General features: G+C 40.0%; 1 protein-coding gene across 1 annotated transcript in view; it reads right to left on the bottom strand.

Annotated features, from left to right (window-relative positions):
• ATP13A4 (ATPase type 13A4) overlaps window positions 1-18,430 on the bottom strand; it is a 161,341-nt gene extending 142,911 nt beyond the window's left edge. The window contains exon 1 of the mRNA XM_012639862.1: window positions 18,045-18,430. Within this exon, the coding sequence (XP_012495316.1) occupies window positions 18,045-18,107 (63 nt within the window). The 5' untranslated portion in view covers window positions 18,108-18,430. The remainder of the gene's footprint in view (window positions 1-18,044) is intronic.
• Between the last annotated feature and the right edge of the window lie 1,109 nt (window positions 18,431-19,539).

The raw sequence follows: 19,539 nt of genomic DNA, 5'->3' as shown, positions 1-19,539 counted from the left end.
AATAGAAAAGAAACAAACTATGGAAACACACAACAACCTGGATCATTCTCCAAAGAATTATCCTGAGTAAAAAAAGCCAATTCCAAGCACATACTCATGATTATATTTATGTAACATTCTTGAAATAACAAAATTATAGAAATAGAGAGTAGATTAGTGGTTGCCAAGGCTTAAGGAGGGGGTGCAGATGGAAGAAAATGGATGTGTCTATAAAAAAACAAAATAAAGGATTCTTACAGTGATAAAAGTATTCTGCATCTTTACTGTATCAATGTCAATGTCCTGATTGTGATACTGTACTGTAGTTTTGCAAGATGTTACCAATGGGGTCAACTGGGTAAAGAGTACGCAAGATCTCCCTGTGCTATTTCTGACAACTTCATGTGAATCTCCAAGTATCTTTTAAAAAAATAAATGAATTAGAAAAGTAAACATTGGAGAAACATTACAAGACCTTGACCTGGACAAAGATTTCTTGAGTAATATTTCAGAAGCACAGGCAATCAAAGCAAAAATGGACAAATGGGATCACATCAAGCTAAAAAGCTTCTACACAGCAAAGGAAACAATCAAGAAAGTGAAGAGACAAATCACAGAATGGGAGAAAATATTTCAAAACTATCCCATCTGACAAGGGATTAAAAAGTAGACTACATAAGGAGTACAAACAACTCAAAAGGAAAAAAAACCAAATAATCCAATTAAAAATGGGCAAAAGATTTGAATAGATATTTCTCAAAATAAGACATGCAAATGGCCAATAGGTAGGTATATGAAAAATGTTCAACATCATTACTTCTCAGAGAAATGCACATCAAAACTACAATGAGATTTCATCTCACCATAGTTAACATGGCTTTTATCCAAAAGACAAGCAATAATGAATGCTGGGGAAGATGTGGAGAAAGTGTAATTCTCATACATGATTGGTGAGAATATAAATTAGTACAGCCACTATGGAGAACAGTATGAAGGTTCCTCAAAAATCTAAAAATAGAATTATCATATGATCCAGCAATTTCACTGCTACATATATATCCAAAAGTAAGGAAATCAGTATATTGAAAAGATATCTGCACTCCCATGTTTACAGCACTATTTACAATTTCCAATATTTGCAATCAACCTAAGTGCCCATCAATGAATGAATGGATAAAGAAAATGTGATAATAGTCCATATACACGATGGACTATTACTCGGCCATAAAAAAGAGTGAAATACTGTCATTTGCAACAACATGGATGGAACTGGAGGATATTATGTTAAGTGAAATAAACCAAGCACAGAAAGACAAATTGCACATGTTCTCATGATATGTGGGAGCTAAAAATTAAAATAATTAATCTCATGGAGATAGAGAGTAGAATGATGGTTACCAGAGGCTGAGAAGGGAGAGGGGAATAAAGTGGAAATGGTTAATGGAAACAAAAATATAGTTACATAGAATGAATAAGATCTAATATTTGATAGCACAACAGGGTACCTATAGTCAACAATAAGTTATTGTACATTTTTAAATAACTAAAAGAGTAGAATTGGAATGTTCCTAATACAAAGAAATGATAAATTCTTGAGCTAGCAGATACCCTAATTACCCTGATTTGATTATTACTCATTGTATGCCCATGTCAAAACATCACATGTATCCCATAAATATATACAACTATTATGTATCCATAATAATTAAAAGTAAAATTTTTAAAAAATTAAAATAATATATACAGCAAAAAAATAAATGAGTTGTACTAAATTATCTCTGAGTGATTTTCTATATCTGAAATTTCATGCTTGGGGGGGGTCCAAGGAACTGTCGTCTCTTGATTATAAATGACTGCACTATCTCCAGCATGTGAAGCTTCTTACAGGTCTGGACACAAATGTTTATGCTGGTCAAATAAGGGTTCAAGCAACCTCAAAATGAAGTCAGGCGAGTAACTGAATCTATTGACCTCGCTGACCTGTGTAAATCTTTGATCATGACCCAGCCTGGGTCCTTTACTTGTGGATCCTTCACCTATGGATGAAAATACTTGGACAATTCTGACAAGTAACATTTGACTGTGACCATAAAGGAAATAATAATAATAACAACAACAACAACAAAGGAATAAGACCAGAAAAGAAAAGAGCAGGAATCAACAAACGTTTTCTGTAAAATAGCAGATAGAAAATATTTTCAGCTTTGTAGGCTATATGGGCTCTCTCACAACTACTCCGCTCTGCTGCAAAAGCAGACAGAGACAATATGCAAGCAAATGAGGATGGCTGTTTTCCAGCCAAACTTTACAAAAATAGTTAGTGGGTATATTGCTCTGTGGGCCATAGTTTGCAGACCCCTGCCATGGAGAAACAACAGAAATATTTAGTCTTTGCTCCTGTCGCGACAGTACCCACCTAATGGAGTTAGCGTGAATTTAAAATGAAGTATCACATGAAAGTGCTTAGCAATGGGCATGAGACCTACTAATTAGTCAGTAAATGTTAACTACTATTATTATTAGGCATATTTGCACATATTTTTGCTGTTTTCAATTGGCCATTTAACTTACAGATGGACACTCTGCAGGCAATTATTTCAATACTGTTAAAACTCAAAATTAAATTTTTTCCTGCGCTGAGACCTTGTGTAAAAGTTCAGAAGGATAATTAGGTTTTTCCTCTCCATAAGGCTGAAATCTCCCACAATCAAATCTTTATTAAAGAACAAATAATGCAGCTGTGACCACAGGGAATAGAATTTGATACCGAGATAATAGGAATTCTCACTTTTATTTATTCCTCCTAGGGTAGGAACAGCAGGGGAAGCTACATACAGAACTTCTGAAATGAAATATGAAGCCCCCAGTTTGTTGCTAGAGCCCCACTCACTCCTTGCAAGGGAAATTCATCTGTATAGGCAATAGGTTTCTTAGGCAAACTAAAATAATTGCCAGCATGTCTTTTGCCAGCCTTCCGGGGAGGCATAAGTCAACACATTTATGTAACCAAGGTGTTATGTCCTATGGGAACTCATGTGATCACACTTTCCTATGGCATGTTACCACTCTTGTTCTAAGCCATATATAAGCGCTCACCATGTTCTTGCCACCTCTCATACCCCCTCCCCGCCCCACCAACAATAAAAAACATGTCTCATCTGCCTGCTCCTGTGCGTCTCTTCTTTCAACTCCTGGAAGCCTGCTCTGGTGACCTCTCTGGCCACATAGCCCACTCCCCACATGTGGCATAGTCGGCAGGATTCAATGGGGAAAGTTTCCCCTCTGCCCCAGCAGGGAAGGACATGTGGCCTTCCACGGGCTTGTGGCACTCAGTGGCAGCAGTCCTCATGTCATGGGACCCTGCCGCGGAATGGGAGTAGGTGGAGTGTGCACCTGCCACCCTGGAAAGGGACTTGTGGGCCAGGAAGAATAGCTGCAGCCTAGAAAGTGAGCAGTGGCTGGCCGGGTGGGCTGGCACTTCCTTACAGCCCTCAGTGAGCAACATGCAGATACCCTGCGGCCAGAGGCCCAGGTAGGAAAATTATAGGTAACAGAGGAAAACCTGGAAGCCTGGGTGCAGCCTTTGGAGAAAGAGTTAATGAGTGTGTCAGCCACGGACACCAGTAAAACCACAAGTACACATGAGACTGAGGGCAGGACCCCTCTCCTGCTGAGCGCCCACCCAGTTGTGAAACAAAGAATGGAGCATGAGCAACCACGGGACCCCAGGGAGTGGTGCAGGGCATGCCCACGGTGGCAGAGCATGACTCTTACTCCACTTACACACCTGCGGATCTGCGGGAATTGGGGATGTGCCAAGCCATTTTTATGATAAACAAACTGGTGGGGTGATGAATAGTGCTCCTTGCATGCGTGACCTGATCCTAGCCACAGCTCCTCCCCACTGGTTAGTTTAGCTCACTGGTGGCTGTGCCCACCCCCTATGTGGGGGATGCCAAAGAGCAGAAAGAGGGGAAGGGACAAGTGTGTATGTTACAAGGGCCCAAGAAGGGCCCACAAACTCAGGGCCCCCTGCAGAAGTCAGTACAAGGGGCCCAGAAGGTGTCGGGAACCTAGAGGTGGCTAGACCTCCTACTAGCAGGAATAGATACACAGCCTAATGAGGTATTGCTGGCTCTGTGGAATCAGCTGGCTGCCCATGAGCAATTCATGAAAGCACCCAAGAAGGTGGGGAGCTGAGACACCCGCCAAAGAGACCCCAAAGGCCCCCGCAAAAAGTCAAGGGTAAAGCCCCCCTTTTGATATGGATTAGGGGTTAGGCTGAGGCATCCGGTTAGAAAGGACCCTGGATGACTGGAGGCCACATGTGGAACTTACTATTCATTGATCCCCTACTAATGCACAGCAGGTTTGGGCCTTGGTGGACACCAGAGCTGATTGCTCCCTAATCCACAGAAATCCTGAGCGGTTTACTGGACAAACAGCCCATATAAATGACTATGATGGGCAAATTGTTAAAGTTAAGCAAGTGACTATTCCATTGAGGACAGGGCGTTTGGCCCCTAGGCCTTACACTGTGTACGTGTCCCCCTTGAAGGAATATATTCTGGGTTTTGATATTCTGTGTGGTCTAACCCTAACTACTTCCATGGGTGAGTTTCACCTTCGATTTAGGATTGTGAAGCTGGTGGTGCATGGCCACCCCATCACCCACTGCAGATTTTACCCACACTTCATGGTGTGGTATGCACCTGACAGGGGCATCGTTTGCCCAGGGGCACAAAGAAATTTCACAAACTATATTGCAGCTGGAAAGGGCTGGCATAGTGTTCCTTGCTGACAGTCCATTCGACCCTCCTGTTTGGCCAGTTAAGAAACCAGATGGAACTCGAAAAATGGCAGTGGACTATTGGGAACTGAATAAAGTGATTCTCCCATTGCATGCGGCAGTGCCATCCATACTGGATCTGATGGATCCATTGACTTTGGTGCTTAAACAATACCACCATGCAGTGGACCTGGCCAATGCCCTTTTCTCCATAGAGATAGCTATGGACAATCAAAACCAGTTTGCCCTCACATGGGAAAGATGACAACGGACATTCGTGGTATTACCACAAGGCTACCTACATAGCCCAGCCATATGTCACGGCTTGGTGGCACAGGACTTGGCCACATGAGGTTGGCCATCCTCAGTGTACTTGTTTCATTATATTGATAATACAATGTTAGCCTCTGAATCCTTTACAGATCTAGAAGAAGCCGCCACCAGCCTTCAAACCTCATTGGAGCAATGGGGTTGGGCAGTAAACAACTCCAGGGTCCAGGGACCAGGCTTTTTGGTCAAATTCTTGGGTGTCGTCTGGCTTGGTAAGATGAAGGCAATCCCTGAGGCAGTTATAGATAAGATTCAAACCTTCCCCTGACCCAGTACAGTAAAACGGCTGCAAGTGTTTGTGGGGCTCTTGGGGTATTCGTGTATATTCATTCCCCACTTGGCCCAACTATTACGGCCATTGCATTCATTATGTAAAAGGGGACACGGAGGGACTGATCCTCAGAGGTAGAGGCCTCTTTTATGGCAACCAAGAGGGCTGTTGTGCAAGCCCAGATGCTACAAGTGGTTGACCACTTACAGCCGTTTGACCTTGATGTGATAGTTGACTCAAGCGGGGTGGACTGAAGTTTGTGGCAGCACTAGCATGAGTGGCAAGTCCCTACTGGGTTTTGGTCCCGGACTTGGAAGAGTCTCCAAGAGCACTATTCCTTGGTGGAAAAGCAGCTGGTGGCTGTGTATGCTGCCCTTCAGGCCTGTGAAGCTATAACTGGGCAGTCTAAAGTGCTAGTACACACCACATAGCAGAATGGATGAGGTCATGGATAACCAGCCCACAATCAAAAATAGCCCAGATTCCCACTGAAGTGGGGAACTTATTTGGAGCAATGAACAGAGTTCAGCTCCAGCCCCTTAACTGCAAAGTTGCAAACAGTTAGCCCAGATGCCCACTCTGGTGAAGTAGGGAACTAACTTGGAGCAACGGACAGCCCTTCAATTGCAGGGTTGCAGACAGTATTGGGCCCAGTTGAATTTGTGTCTGAGGCTAACCCTCAGACCATGGTAATACCTAGGGAAGAGAACCTGTACCTTGAAGGATGGAGTCCCTCTTCTGTGGAAGCATGAATCGTAACGAAATTTGGTTTGAAACAGGACAGGGACAGAGTAATGGGCTGAATTGTGTGCCGTGGTCGTGCACAAACTGTCCTCTTTACGTGTCTGCAATGATAGCTGGGCCATGGTTAAGGACCTCACTGTCTGGTTACCTACATGAAAAGCCCAAGGTTGTCTGGTAGGACACCAGCGGTATGGGTGGCTTTATCTTCCTGCTCATTGAATGGGAAAGTGCACTGAAGTTGCATTTGGGAACAACCATATGTCCCAGGAAAAGTTCTCCCCACCTTTACCGAGAAACCACATAATTAAAATGCTGTGTTCTCCTGCTAGCATTGGGTAAAGCAGACTCCATGATGATTCTTCCTAGCAACTATCTTTTTCCCTGGGGGTGAAGCCATTAAGGTAGAAATAGAAGTGAATGTCCTAGCAGAGCATACTACTCAGGCCTTAAATCAAATCAGGCAGGCATTGACCCTCCTGGTTGGTGAAGTCATCCAGAAGAGAAAGGTGGTTTTGCAAAACCATGTGACCTGTGATCTCCTTACTGCAGCCCAAGGGGGCACAAGTGCAGTCATACATACTGAATGCTATATATGCATACCTGATCACCAGGAAGATATCCCCTCTGCCTTAAAGAGAGTTGATGGTGACATACAGGCCATCCAACAGTTACCTAGAGACCCACTGCAACAATGGTGGGAGACATCTCTCATCATCCTGGTATGGAACCCTCCTAATGTTAGGAGCTATTTTCTATATAGTCTGGTAATACTATGATGTTTCCTGCATTGTTGTTGTGGCATTTGGGCCCACATGTTGGCCACGAAACCTATTACCTAGGGGGTGGAGTGTAAGGGAAATTCATCTGTATGGGCAATAGGGTTCTTAGGCCAAAGTAAAATAATTGCCAGCGTGTCTTTCACCGGCCTTCCAGAGAGGCATAAGTCAACACACTTATGTAACCAAGGTGTTATCTCCTATGTGAACCCATGTGATCACGCTTTCCTATGGCATGTTACCACTATTGTTCTAGGCCATATATAAGTGCTCACCATGTTCTCGCTGCCACTGCATGCCCCCAACAATAAAGAACATGTCTCATCTGCCCGCTGCCACACATCTCTTCTTTCAACTACCGAAAGCCTGCTCCAGTGCACTCGCTGGCCACAGAACCCACTCCCCACACCCTTGCAACGTGTTCTGCTATGGTCAGAATTGATGCTTTATATGAACATGATGCTTTTTGCTTGGAAATTCTTTAAATAAAGAGAAGCTTCACACCTTCCTATCACAGACTTCATCTTCATACTTCTCTGCGATGGGGAATAGCAAATATGGCATTTCTGATCATCAAAACCACATCCTTTCAGGCAATTGAGCCACTAATGAGGAGATGAGTCCCACCTTAGCATAGATCTTTACTCTCGAGAGGGATACTGAAAGCTAAACTGGTCTTACAAACGAGCAGATCGCCAGAGGGTATAATTTTAGGCTACTAAGACTCTCTGTCTTTAAAAAACCTCTTTGGTTAAACAGCTGAGATTTATACACAGATGTTCACTGTGATACTACTAGTAGTGGTAAATAGAAAGCAATCTATGTGTATAACAACAGGGCAATTATTAAATACTATTATACGGCCATTAAAAGAACGCTTATTAGGTATTTTAATGACATGAGGGAAATAGATACATAATAATATCAAGTGAAGAGAAGTAACATAAAATTATGCTGTATGATTTCAAATTTAATTGAAAAAACATGGAACACAAAAAAAGGCTGGAAGATAAATGTATCAAACAAAATATTAATGGTATTTGCCTTGATTGATAGATTCATTGACTCTTCTTTTATATTATAATTTTCTGTATTTTATACATTTTAATAATTACAATGTTTCACTTTTAAAAATCAGAAAAATAAAAAATATATTTTTTGAAAAGCCCTTTTCTCCCTGCTCACAGACATCTAAAATACTGACAGAAATCTATATTTTATACTCTCACAGGCAACGAAAGTCACCCTGGGGGACCTGATCACTTTAAACATTGTTTGTTCAGTTCACCTATTATTTCTTGACTATCAGATTGGAAATTCTGTTTGTTCGTCCATTTGTATTTTTTGGTTAGACTACGCAACCCCATTTTTTACTCCAGATAATAATATCCAATACCCCAGTTTTCTTCTGGCAAACCACACCCTTTACTATTTTCAGCTGATGTGCTTCATGTAGAATTGACTCTGACCCCAACTCCAAAAGTGGGCATGGTATTCTCCTGGCCACACTAAAGAGTTTGAAGAGCAAAAGTGATCCAATCAGATTCAGCAAGAAGAAATAAGTATTCCACTAAGACTACTAAAAAAAAGGTAGGATTTTTTTTCCACCAGAGTGGTATTGGGGGTATGTAATCCTAGAGTTATCCAAGAGCCCCTTGTGAAGTCCGAGAATAAAATCAGCATGGCAGAAAGTATATCCAATATGCAGAAAAAAACACAGTACTGAGGTACCATTTTTGTCCCTGGATCAATCTGTGCCTGAATCTACACTACACTTGGATTTTTCAATTGATGAGCCAATAAACCAACTTTGATTTGCCTAAGACAGTTTGAGTTGTCACTTCCTTGTGACCAAAAAATGTCCCAATATAAAAGTTTCCTAAATGCTAGACACTGAACCATGCAGTCAGGATAGAGAACTGAAAATAAGGATCTTCTTAGGTAAGAATCAGATAATTACATGTCGGTTGTATGACTTATGTAGCCATCAGCTGTAAGTGGACTGTAGGGACAAAATTCACACCCTGAATCAAACATACATGCCCATGCTTTCATCTTTTTAACAGTTGAAGTGTTCCCAGTTTAGGTAACAAACAAAATGTGGTGGCATGTCATTTAAATAGGTTATTCTTTATGAATTTAACATAAATCCCTGGGAAAAATCTATAGTAGATATAGACCCAAGAATAGGAGGCACATGAAAAACAATGCAGAAATCACTAAGAGTAAGCAAACATCACTAAACCAGTCTTGCCAAATTAACCTCACATACTCTTTTGATAGCTAGTGTTACTCAATTGGTTAGTGTTAGGTTGCTCAAGGTGGGAACCTGGAAAGTACGCATAGCACTGGAATGCAGTTAATGGAAAACTTAGATAGTGATCCTAAAGCTTGTGAAATAATAGCTGCAGGAGTTTGAAGAGTCTGGAGGGTGTAAATCTTTTTTTTTTCTTTTTCTTTTCTTTTTCTATTTTTTTACACCACTTTCTTTTGAACTTGGATAATGGAGGTTGTAAATCTAACTCTGACCACAGGTGGTTGCAATGACTCCGACCTTCCTATCTCCACTGATAAGGATGAAGCGACCCCCCTCCCTTATCTCTGCAGGATGAGACCTATGCAGGGGTCCAAGAAATTGATTGTTTAAAAAAAATTTATTACAGCAGCTGTTCTGGCCCAGTTACTCACTCCCCCTGGAAAAACCCTCTATAAAACCCAAGGTTTTCCCCTTCCTCTGGGTGGATGCTTTTTTGGCCTCCACCCGTTTGCACCCAGATACTCAAATGAACGACATTTTGCTACACATGAGGCTTCGTGTGTCTCTCGGCTCCAGACCTAACAGTTAGGACAATAATTAATACATAGTTTTTGAATGAACACAAGACTCTAATACAAAACTTAGTGAAAACCGCAATAATAAAAGTTCAAACCTGGTCCAGATAAGGAAGTGTTAATTGTGACCAAGGTGTTCCCCAATGGCTTAATAAAGGGAATCAGATTTGAGATGGGCTTTGATGGATAGACACAGATTTGGTGGCCAGGTGTCAGGGTGAAGACATGTTCCTGGTTAAGAAAGTATATCATACATTCTGGGAAGAGCAGGCAGACCACGTTTGGGTAGTCAGAGAAAATGGAAAGTGAAAAATAATTGTCTCTCGGAATTGGCTGAAAGCGCCTTGTTATACTTGGTATTTCCAAGTTGAAGGGGAGCAAAGCTGCAGGTGAATGTGTGCCATAAAAATCAACTTTATTTTTCCATTAAAGAGCAGATAGAAGTTACTACTTAGATTTTTGCATCTATCTACCCAAACTTCATTCTTAGATACTTTTGTTTTGGAACTGGCCTCAAAACATTGATTGTTCTTCACAATTTTATCTTCTATGTACTGATTCTGAGACTTGAGTACCAGAGTTTCAAATTCTTTCAGGCATGGTTCCCCCAAGAAGCTAATAGATTCTGGAAATGCTAAAGTGATTGTAGTCTCAGCCAGGGCCTGGTGTGTGTACCCACTGAAATCAGAGAGTGTTCTGGCCTGGGGGACATTTCCTGGAAGGCATGCAGGACATTTGGGCCTCCTCTCTGTTCTTTTTCCAAAGGGGCATCTAGGACATAGCTGTGCTCATTGTTCCTAAGAGTAGCCTTAGGCTGAGGGTGGGATGGAGGAGGAGCTGCCTTTCAACTCTACCCAGGTTATGGTTTTATGCAGCTTACCAAACTTTATATGATATGAGCATTCAGAAACAGTTGTGGGTCATTTAGGCAGATCGTCCTACTGTGGCTAGTCTTCACAGAGCCTGGAAACTGGCAATCAGGCATGAACCTCCTCTGGGTGCATCAGCAAATTACCAACTCCTTTGAAGGTGAAGTCCCTGTGCTCTGTTTTCCGTGGGCCTAAGGACCCTATAGGGTTCAGCATTGGGTAATCTTTAGCCAATAGATTTACTCTTTATTCCTTTACTTATGAGTAATTGACACAACTGCCATACATTTTCAGTTCCCACTTAACAAAATGTTTTTTTCCTTGACTAAAAAACTTAACAGTGCTTTGACAGAAAAAAAAAAACAAGAGTATCACCTAAATTTCTTAAGATGTTTCAAAGTGATTTTATCTACCTGTTTTAAAATGTTGTAAAGTGTGTGTGTGTGCATGCTTGTGTGTGTGCTTGCTGTGTGTTGGAAATGACCTCAAGAAATCACTTGCATTGAGCCCTGATTCAAAGCTGTAAGGTACTGTTCTCTCCACCTTGTAAGTAAGCCAATGCCAAAAAGGTGATGGTGATTCGCTTTCAGGTTGTAAGAATAAATAATGGTAGAGCCAACACCGCAATGCTGGTTTCCTGCCACCCAATGTTGTGTTTCTTTCAATTGCACTCTGATGGATTTTCCACCATTAACAGCAAAAGCAGCATATCCAGAATTTAGCAAAACCAAGACACAATAAACCATTGTTTAAGGCAAGGACTTAAGCTGTAGCCTGCCATTTACTTAGCCAAATGAAACTGGTAATATTACTTAACCTCTCCATACCTGAGTTTCCTTATTTATAAGAGAGAGATGATAATTCTTCATAGGGTTGCTGAGAGGATTAAATGAAATACTATGTGTAAAGTTTTTAGTTCAGAACTTGGCCCAGATCAATCACCGTATCAATGTTTGATAATACTATTGCCATCCCCACTCCCAACTTATTACTGATTTTCCCTGCAGTATTAAAAGGCAGCATCACTTTCCCCCATTGGACAAGCTTAGAACTTTAGAGGCATCCTTAACAAATACTCATCCTCTTCACTCCTTTCTTACCTCACAGTGTATGGCTTACGAAGTCTTTGAAATTATGAATTCTAAGTATCTCTTAAATCCATTCTTTACTTAGCGTTCTCTGACAAGGCTATAGTTTAGTCCTGAAACTCTCTCCTAGAGTATTTCAAATACCTCCTCACTGGTCTCTTTTCGTCCAACCAAGCTTTCTCACTCCATGATGTAACATCCTTTGGGGAAAAAAAAAAATCCTACCATATTACTCCCTGTTGCAAAACTTCCAGCGGCCTTCACATTGTGTCAGCCAGGCTGGCATTACCACCATTCTGATCAAGTCCAGCTAACCATCAAAGATTCTAATTCAGTAGGTCTACAATGGGGCCTAGAATCTGTTTTTTACATATTCCTCCACTTGATTCTAGTACTTATTTCATGGACCAATATTTGGGAATCATTGAAAAAGACAAAAGGTTGACTCATTAGAATGTCTTACACAGTTCTTCACAACCACATCTACTCCTCCAAGAAAATTAAATGCCATATTTCCCCTTGAAGTTTTCTTTGACTAAATTGTTCCTTCTTCCATGGTCCCACAGTCTGTATACATAACTTCTACGATGACACCTATGATATCACACTTTCATTATGTTTGCACACCTGGCTTCCCCACTTACAGGGAGAGCTTCATGGGCATGCAGGCTGTGCAGTCACACAGGGTTTAATGCTCTGCAATCACCACCCTGAAATTCTTAATAATTGTTGAACAAGGGGCATCTCATTTTCACTTTGTACTGGGCTCCACAAATTATGTACTCAGTACTGCCCACTCAACTGTGAGTGCCTTGAAAACAGAAGTTATTTGCTATTCTCTCAAAATCCTCGGTTAGCACAGACAACTCTTGGTACAAAGTAGAGGTTTCTTAAATATTTGCTGAGTTCATACATGAAAAGATAGAATAGAATATCTCATAGAAAAATAGTATAGTATGGCTAATTAACTCTAGAGAATATGCTTATTTCATGCTTGGGGAAGACAGGAGCTAATTCATAAATTAATGGTATTATTGACCATTCCAAATAAATAACATAAAATTTTCTTTCTCTTTAAATTACTCAAACTGCTTCTCGTTTCTGAGCCCTGCTGCCTCCCTTTTCCTCTTAGAATGCAAAATTGCAGTTAATGGAGCTTACAATTATGTCATCAAATACGCCCAGAGTTTTTGTGCCAGGCACCGTGTTAAAATCTGAGGGCAGTGGGAAGGGGGGGGTGCATAGAAAGGTGAATTGAGCAGGGTCTCTGTCTTCAAGAAGCAATTAAATCTCACTCCCCTAGAGTTTATATCAAAGATGAGTTGACTACATGGGAGTTCTGCAGCAATGAATTGAGAATAAAGACATTAGGCTTGGCCAGTGTCCCAGCTTCCTGAACATTTCAGCTGACAAAATGTCTCAGCCCGAACACAATTCCCCCACTATGAGATCTGCGGGTTCACTAGTTAATATTGGCAACCAGCTTGGAGGTGCTCATGGAGCATAATAAATAAGCGGCTATTGAGGTGGGGGAGGTGCTTTTGCTCCTGGGTGTTAGAGAAGAAAAGATGAACATCAGCTACCAAAAGGAGCCAAATAATTGGTGAGAACAAATGTCCCTAGCTCCTGCTGAAGGCACGACAGGACTTCCAATGTGGCAGAGACGACACACCATGTTGCTGCCACATCATGTGCTAGGTTCTCAAAAATACTGTGGAAGTTCAACAATGTGGAAGAGTTTCTCTTGCTTTTCCACTCACTAGTTTTTAGTTACCCAGTCTACTAGTTGGTACAACATCAGTGATAAAATTAAGAGATTCTAGGTGAAAAAATATAAATGTCAATAAATATATGAAGATATGTTGAAACCTCAAACCAACGAAATGTAAAAATAATAGTCATAAAATATCAATTTTGCATATTGGATGAGCCAAAGTTAAAAAATCTGATAATGTTCAATGTTGGCAAGCACAGAGTAGAAAGCAAGTATTCTCAAAATAGACTGCTGGTCTGAGTATGAGTTGGTACAGCTGCAACTTTTGGAGGGCAATTTGGCATTATACTGTAATCAACATGTAAAATGTGCATCCTCTTTGGTGCACCAATGCTATTTCTAGGCTTTTAGCCTAAGAAAATAATCTGATGAAGATGGAAAAAATCCATGTACAAAGTTGTCAGAGCCAAAAAAATTAGAAATAATATAAGTGTGCAACATGGGAGACTTGCTTAATACAGCACCACTCATCCAAACACAACCTAAACCTTGAAATAGCTATGTGGCACTATAGTCACCAAAAGGAAAATATGTACATAATACATTTTTAGGTATAATGAAAAAGCCAGCTTAAAAATATATATAGATGGAATCACTCCATTTTTTTGTTAAAAATACATATTTGTGAGTATGTATATGCATTTTATAAAGAATAGATTGTGATTGATTTTATGTTGTTTTGCTCTGATGCATGGTGCAAACAAATTACATCCAAATACAATATTTGTATTGTTTTTGGACTTATATGAGGAATGAAAAGGTAGATCATGAGGAAATAACGTGTTCAGTGACGTGCTGGTAAATATTTGACTACTCACCTTCACGTAGGACAGGGCGGAAGTCCTGTTGTGGTATAATATTTACAGATTTCTGTGGCATAAATACTACCATTATTCATTTCAAGCTACTATTGTGACATTACTCACTAAGGAGTTTGGAGAGATGTACATTGCGCCATACTATGGATTAACCATTACAGAGATACCATTAACCATTCTGTGATACAGGTATAACTGCCGTAAATAATCTCGAGAGCATAGATAATTATTAAAATGTAGTAAAATAACTAGAAAGCAGTGAGCTTTCTGTGTGCTTCTTTTATAAGTCTGGAAGAAGACTCGTCAATATGATAACATCGATCATGTCTGGTGGCAAACTCATGAATCATATTCATTTCATTCTTTAGATTTATTTGTCATTTCAATATTTTTACAATAAACATGTTAACTTCATAATCAGAAAAAAATTCAAGGTTTTTCTTCTTATTTGATAAAACCCAGAAAAGAAAAAAAAATTAGGGCACATTACTTTTAAAACAATTCTTGCTGGAGCAAAACACTTCTGCACAAAGGTTCTGATTTTATCAGGCTATAACTAAAGATAATGGTGAGCAACATGGGAATCAGCTAAATCACAATGACTTTGTTCGGTCATGGTGTAAGGAAATGAGCACTCAATGTTTCTAAGTTCTTTCAAAATAGAAACATGTAACATCAAAATTGAAAGGGATCTGAGCTCCTAGGCAGTCTGATATTCTTAATTTATAATAAGGAAACTGAGTCCCAAGATAGGTGTTTTCCCAAAGTAAGCACTGCAAGGCAAGTATTAGGTAACTCAGCTCCTCTTCATTTATAAATAGTCACTATAGCTTATGAATAAAAGTATATATTCCTCTTGTCGTTATTTAATGATATGAGTTGACCTCTTTTGTGGGGTAGTATTCATTCAGTTGGTTAATTGATGACGCCCTGACTTTAGATATCAGCAGCTCACACTTCTCCAGAAGTTTAATACTTCTCAAAGGACTCTCACATAGATTATCTCAGTAGATCTTTGTAAGAGCTCTGTGAGACAGGTAGGGTAAGAAGGATCATTCCTATTTTATAGATATGAAAACTGAGGCTGGAGCAGGCTTGGGGTGGCTAGCCCAAGCCTCGTGAGAGCCAGGCCTTTGGTCTGGTCATAGCGCTCTCTGGGCATCTCCTCTTTGAAGCCTTTTTGAGGTAGTCATCTGAGTGAACCTTCTCTGGAGGTCACTTTTTCCTCCTTTCCTTCCTTGTTCTTCCAAAAAATTCATTCTTCCTTTGACTCTTGTCTTAATGTTGCACTTAAAAATACTACTTTCAGGTCATCTAGAGTTGCTCTTTAGTTCTTGTTTTGGGGTTTTTGTTTGTTTGTTTGTTTTGTTTTGTTTTGTTTTTTTATTCTAGAATGGAAAATAATCCCAGGCATCTTCAGGCCTGAGAATATTCCTGTTACTTATTTGAGGGCTAAACCCTGGAATGTTGTTTTCTCCTGAAATTTGAAGTTATTCTATAATTAGAAGGACTACTTTTGCAAAGGTCAAAGTCAGGGTATATTATAAAGCAGGAAACTATAAACACTTTGGTGTGACACATTTCTAGAGAATTTGAGCTTTCTAAAAGGGATTAATATGGAAGTCAGGAGAGACGGGCTTATTTAGGAAACACAAATCATATATAACAGAACAAATCCTGGGGAATCTAAGATCAGATGCTCTCCTTAGCCTTGTTTCGTTAAGGGAGGAAATGTGTTCTTCTGTTAAGAGTACAACGTCCTTGGGAAGAACTGAAAAAGGTATCAATGGGCTATGTTCAGGTCCAGAGACAGAAGAGCTATCAGCTTAAACTAACCTATGCGGTGCCTCAGCTCCTGAACATACTAGCTGATGCAGCCTTAGGCAAATCTTTGTACATCAATTCTCCTCATCTTTAAAGTGGGGGTCGTAGCACCTACCTCACAGATTGTGGTGAAAACTAAATTAGCTCCTGGCCAAGAAAATACTTTGTATGCTAAAAATCACTATAAGAATATGTGGAATATATATAAGATACCTTGTTAATTTTTGAAGTTAACTGCTCCGAGTGAGGGATAGAGGAGAGAGTTAAAAAGGAATGTCATGTCGGACACAGCCACCGGCAGGTGGCCAGGTTTCTCCAGGCAGTACAGGCTGGAGAGCTCAAGAGTGCATACTAATAGCTGCACCTCTGCTGAGATCACTGGCCAAATGACTCCTCACCAGAAAACATGATGTCCCTTTCCATATCAAAGGCCTTCTCCTAACTGGGCTTTCAGCTGACTACAAAACTGGCTCTGATGCATTTGATGGTGCTGTTATGAAGAGGAACTATTAGCAAAATTGCTTTGTTGAAATCTGTGGGCTGGGGAAGAGGGAGCAGTTTCCCTAAACTATGTATGTCAAGAAAATAAGTGATTCTTATTGACACTTGAAAGACGAATTGTCAAAGAGGAGGAAACAATGTACAGGAAAAGAGTGAGTGTGTTTCTAAATAAATGAGAGAGGAAAAAAAATCTCAGAGGAAGGAGCCCCTGCCTCTGGAGAAGTATTCAAAATAAGGATAAAAAATGTCAATGTTATATCAGGAGTAATGGAATACTTGCTCCCTAAAGAAAACTCTTTGGAGAAACATGGATGATATCCAACATAGAGCCAGAAAGTCATTTCTGGTGACATTCATGTAGGACGTGAAGGCAATTGTCATTTGGCAGTCAAATCTCAAAAAAGTAAGGATATAGTTAAAATGCCATCTGAATTAATGTGCCTTTTATTTCTTTAAACTTTTTCCAGCTTTGATAGTAGAAGAGATCTACTATTGAAGGTCCAAAAAATGTTGTTGCTATAGGAACAGGTAAGCAGATTAGACTTGAAAGACCAGTTCAGGAACAAAGAATTTAATAGTCAAGGCTAAAGCAATTAACCAAGAAAACATTTTAAGTAAATATCTTTTGGGTTTGTTATTTATATATTAATTCCAGGAAGATAAAATGCCATTATAAAATGAGAGCATCACATTTTAACATTTTAATTACATCATTACTGGCATAAAAGACTATGCTTACACAATTAGCAGAAAGACCTTATTAAACAGAAGTACACATTTCTAACTCTCTTTTGATTACATTGTAATTGAGAAATACAGCTTTAAAGTCAGCAAGAGCCTAAGAGTCATCTTTGATTTTCCTACAGTTTTCAAAAAGGGAACAAAGAAGACAATGAACTACTGAAAGTTTTCTGTAACCAGTCTCTCTAACTGGGAAGCTACAAAAGTAAAATTCTAGAAGTAAACAGAAATGTGTGTAGATGATAATTGTTAATATTTTATGTCTTCCCTGTTCAAGAGTTTCAATGAACAAGACAAGTGGGAAGGGAAGAAGGTCAGAGTCCCAGCTACACTCCTGCTGCACTACTGATCTGCTTCTCATATCAGGAAATACACTGCTCCTCACATTAGGGGTTTGCTGAAATTATTAGAAGTCTTGAACAGAACTTGCTATACCAATGATATTAAAAACGAATCATAAAGTGGCATTGTGCTTCTCTCCCCTTCTGATTTATTTAAAAAGAAAACATTCCTGATAAAAATGAATACAACATTTTCATTCTAGCAAATTTCTGCTGTTAGAGGTTACATTTATGGGACAGAGAGATTTCTCAGACATTACCTTTTCTCACGTAGTATCAGAGTCAAATTTGCAGAGAGGTGTGTTAGTGTGAGTGTCAGAGGCTGGGAAGCGGGAATGGGAAGAGGGGAATGTGGCTAGAATCTTACCATCTCGTTCTCTTCTCCTTCATTGAGCAAAGCGTGCTGGCCCTTCTCAAAGTGGTCCCCCATGAAAAAGTTATCCCACTTCTCCTCTCTGACCTTCTTGAACAGACACTTCCAGGACGAACTCGAACTCTCTGAGCCACTGCTGCTCTCCAGCTGACTAAAAGAGTTAATGATCCTCCAGGTTAAAATTCCTTCTTGAACACACACCTTCTCTCAGCAAATGACAATACTTAGCAAATAAAACTCCTCCCACAAGTCACCCTCTGCTAGGAGGAATTTCTGGCTGCTCCTTGCTTATTGCATTCTCTCGGAGCAGCTGTCTCAAAGGAAGCTGCTCCCATGCCGATCTTTTTGTGCCCAACTTCCAAGAAAAGAACTCATTGCCTGCCCAGTGCCTGCCAGCAGCAGACATCTGACTGCAAATCCAACAGGACAATACAAAGTTGGCAGGAGCCTTCCCAGGAGTGGGGAGCGGGTGCAAGAACTCCCACGTCACAGCTTTATTCACAGGGGCTAAGGAATTGGGGTGAACAGAAGCCAACGGAGCCACGGATTTTATTTGATTAATCAAAGTCTCAATCCATAGATTCTTAATAGTAATCTAATTCATTTGCTTACAAAGTGTACAAATTATCACTAATCCCCTTCAAAAGGTATTTGTAATCACATTTCTTTATGTGTGCAAAAACATTTTACTTAATGTGTATGTGGAATTAAGTTTACTTTTTTGAAAAAACATGTTGAAAAAGAACAAAAGTATAATCAAACTATTCTATGTAGTCTCTTTTCACTAAAATATTGGTGGTTCAAATCTTAAGAGGTCTAGAAGTAAAACATTCAAGTGGCTATATGGGAAGACTTATTTTTTTATTTATTCACACATTATTCAATAAACATTGTTTGAGTGCCGGGACTACACAAGTAAATCAAATCATATTTGCTACCTTCGTGTTGATGTAGGGATTCAAACATGCAAACAAGTATGATAGAAGGTGTTGTATTATTGTGAGATCTGGAACAGAAGTCTAAAATACTGTCCAAAGTCCCAATATGGTGTAGAAGAACACACTCCTGCTTTAGCACAGGAAAAAAAAAAAAAAACTGGATTCCAGCTGCTCGTCTGCACTGGCCTTGCTGTGTGGTCATTTAACCTACAGGAACTGGCTCTTCTCATCTGGTAACATCTGGAAGGACTGTCAAGAGAATGGAATGAAATACTCATGAAAGCACATTATATAGCACTGTTCAAATGCTGTTGGTATTACTAAACTAAATGTCCAACTTAATGGCAGGTGGTAGAACATATTGATTCAGGACATGTGCACTGAATTTGGAAGGTCTGGGGTCAAATCTGGACTTTACTAAGTGGTGGTTATGCCACATTGGGATATGACAAATTACGTAAAACGCCACAAGCCTCTATTTTCTCCTATGTAAAACAAAGATGACAAGAATAGAGCATACCTCCTAAAACTGTTTTTTGAGGAATAATGCC

This window comes from Propithecus coquereli, unplaced genomic scaffold (genome assembly GCF_000956105.1).
Source record: "Propithecus coquereli isolate 6110/MARCELLA unplaced genomic scaffold, Pcoq_1.0 Scaffold10, whole genome shotgun sequence".
NCBI lineage: Eukaryota > Metazoa > Chordata > Mammalia > Primates > Indriidae > Propithecus > Propithecus coquereli.
Note: the sequence above shows the minus strand (reverse complement) of the source record. Positions and strands in the feature narration are given on the sequence as shown.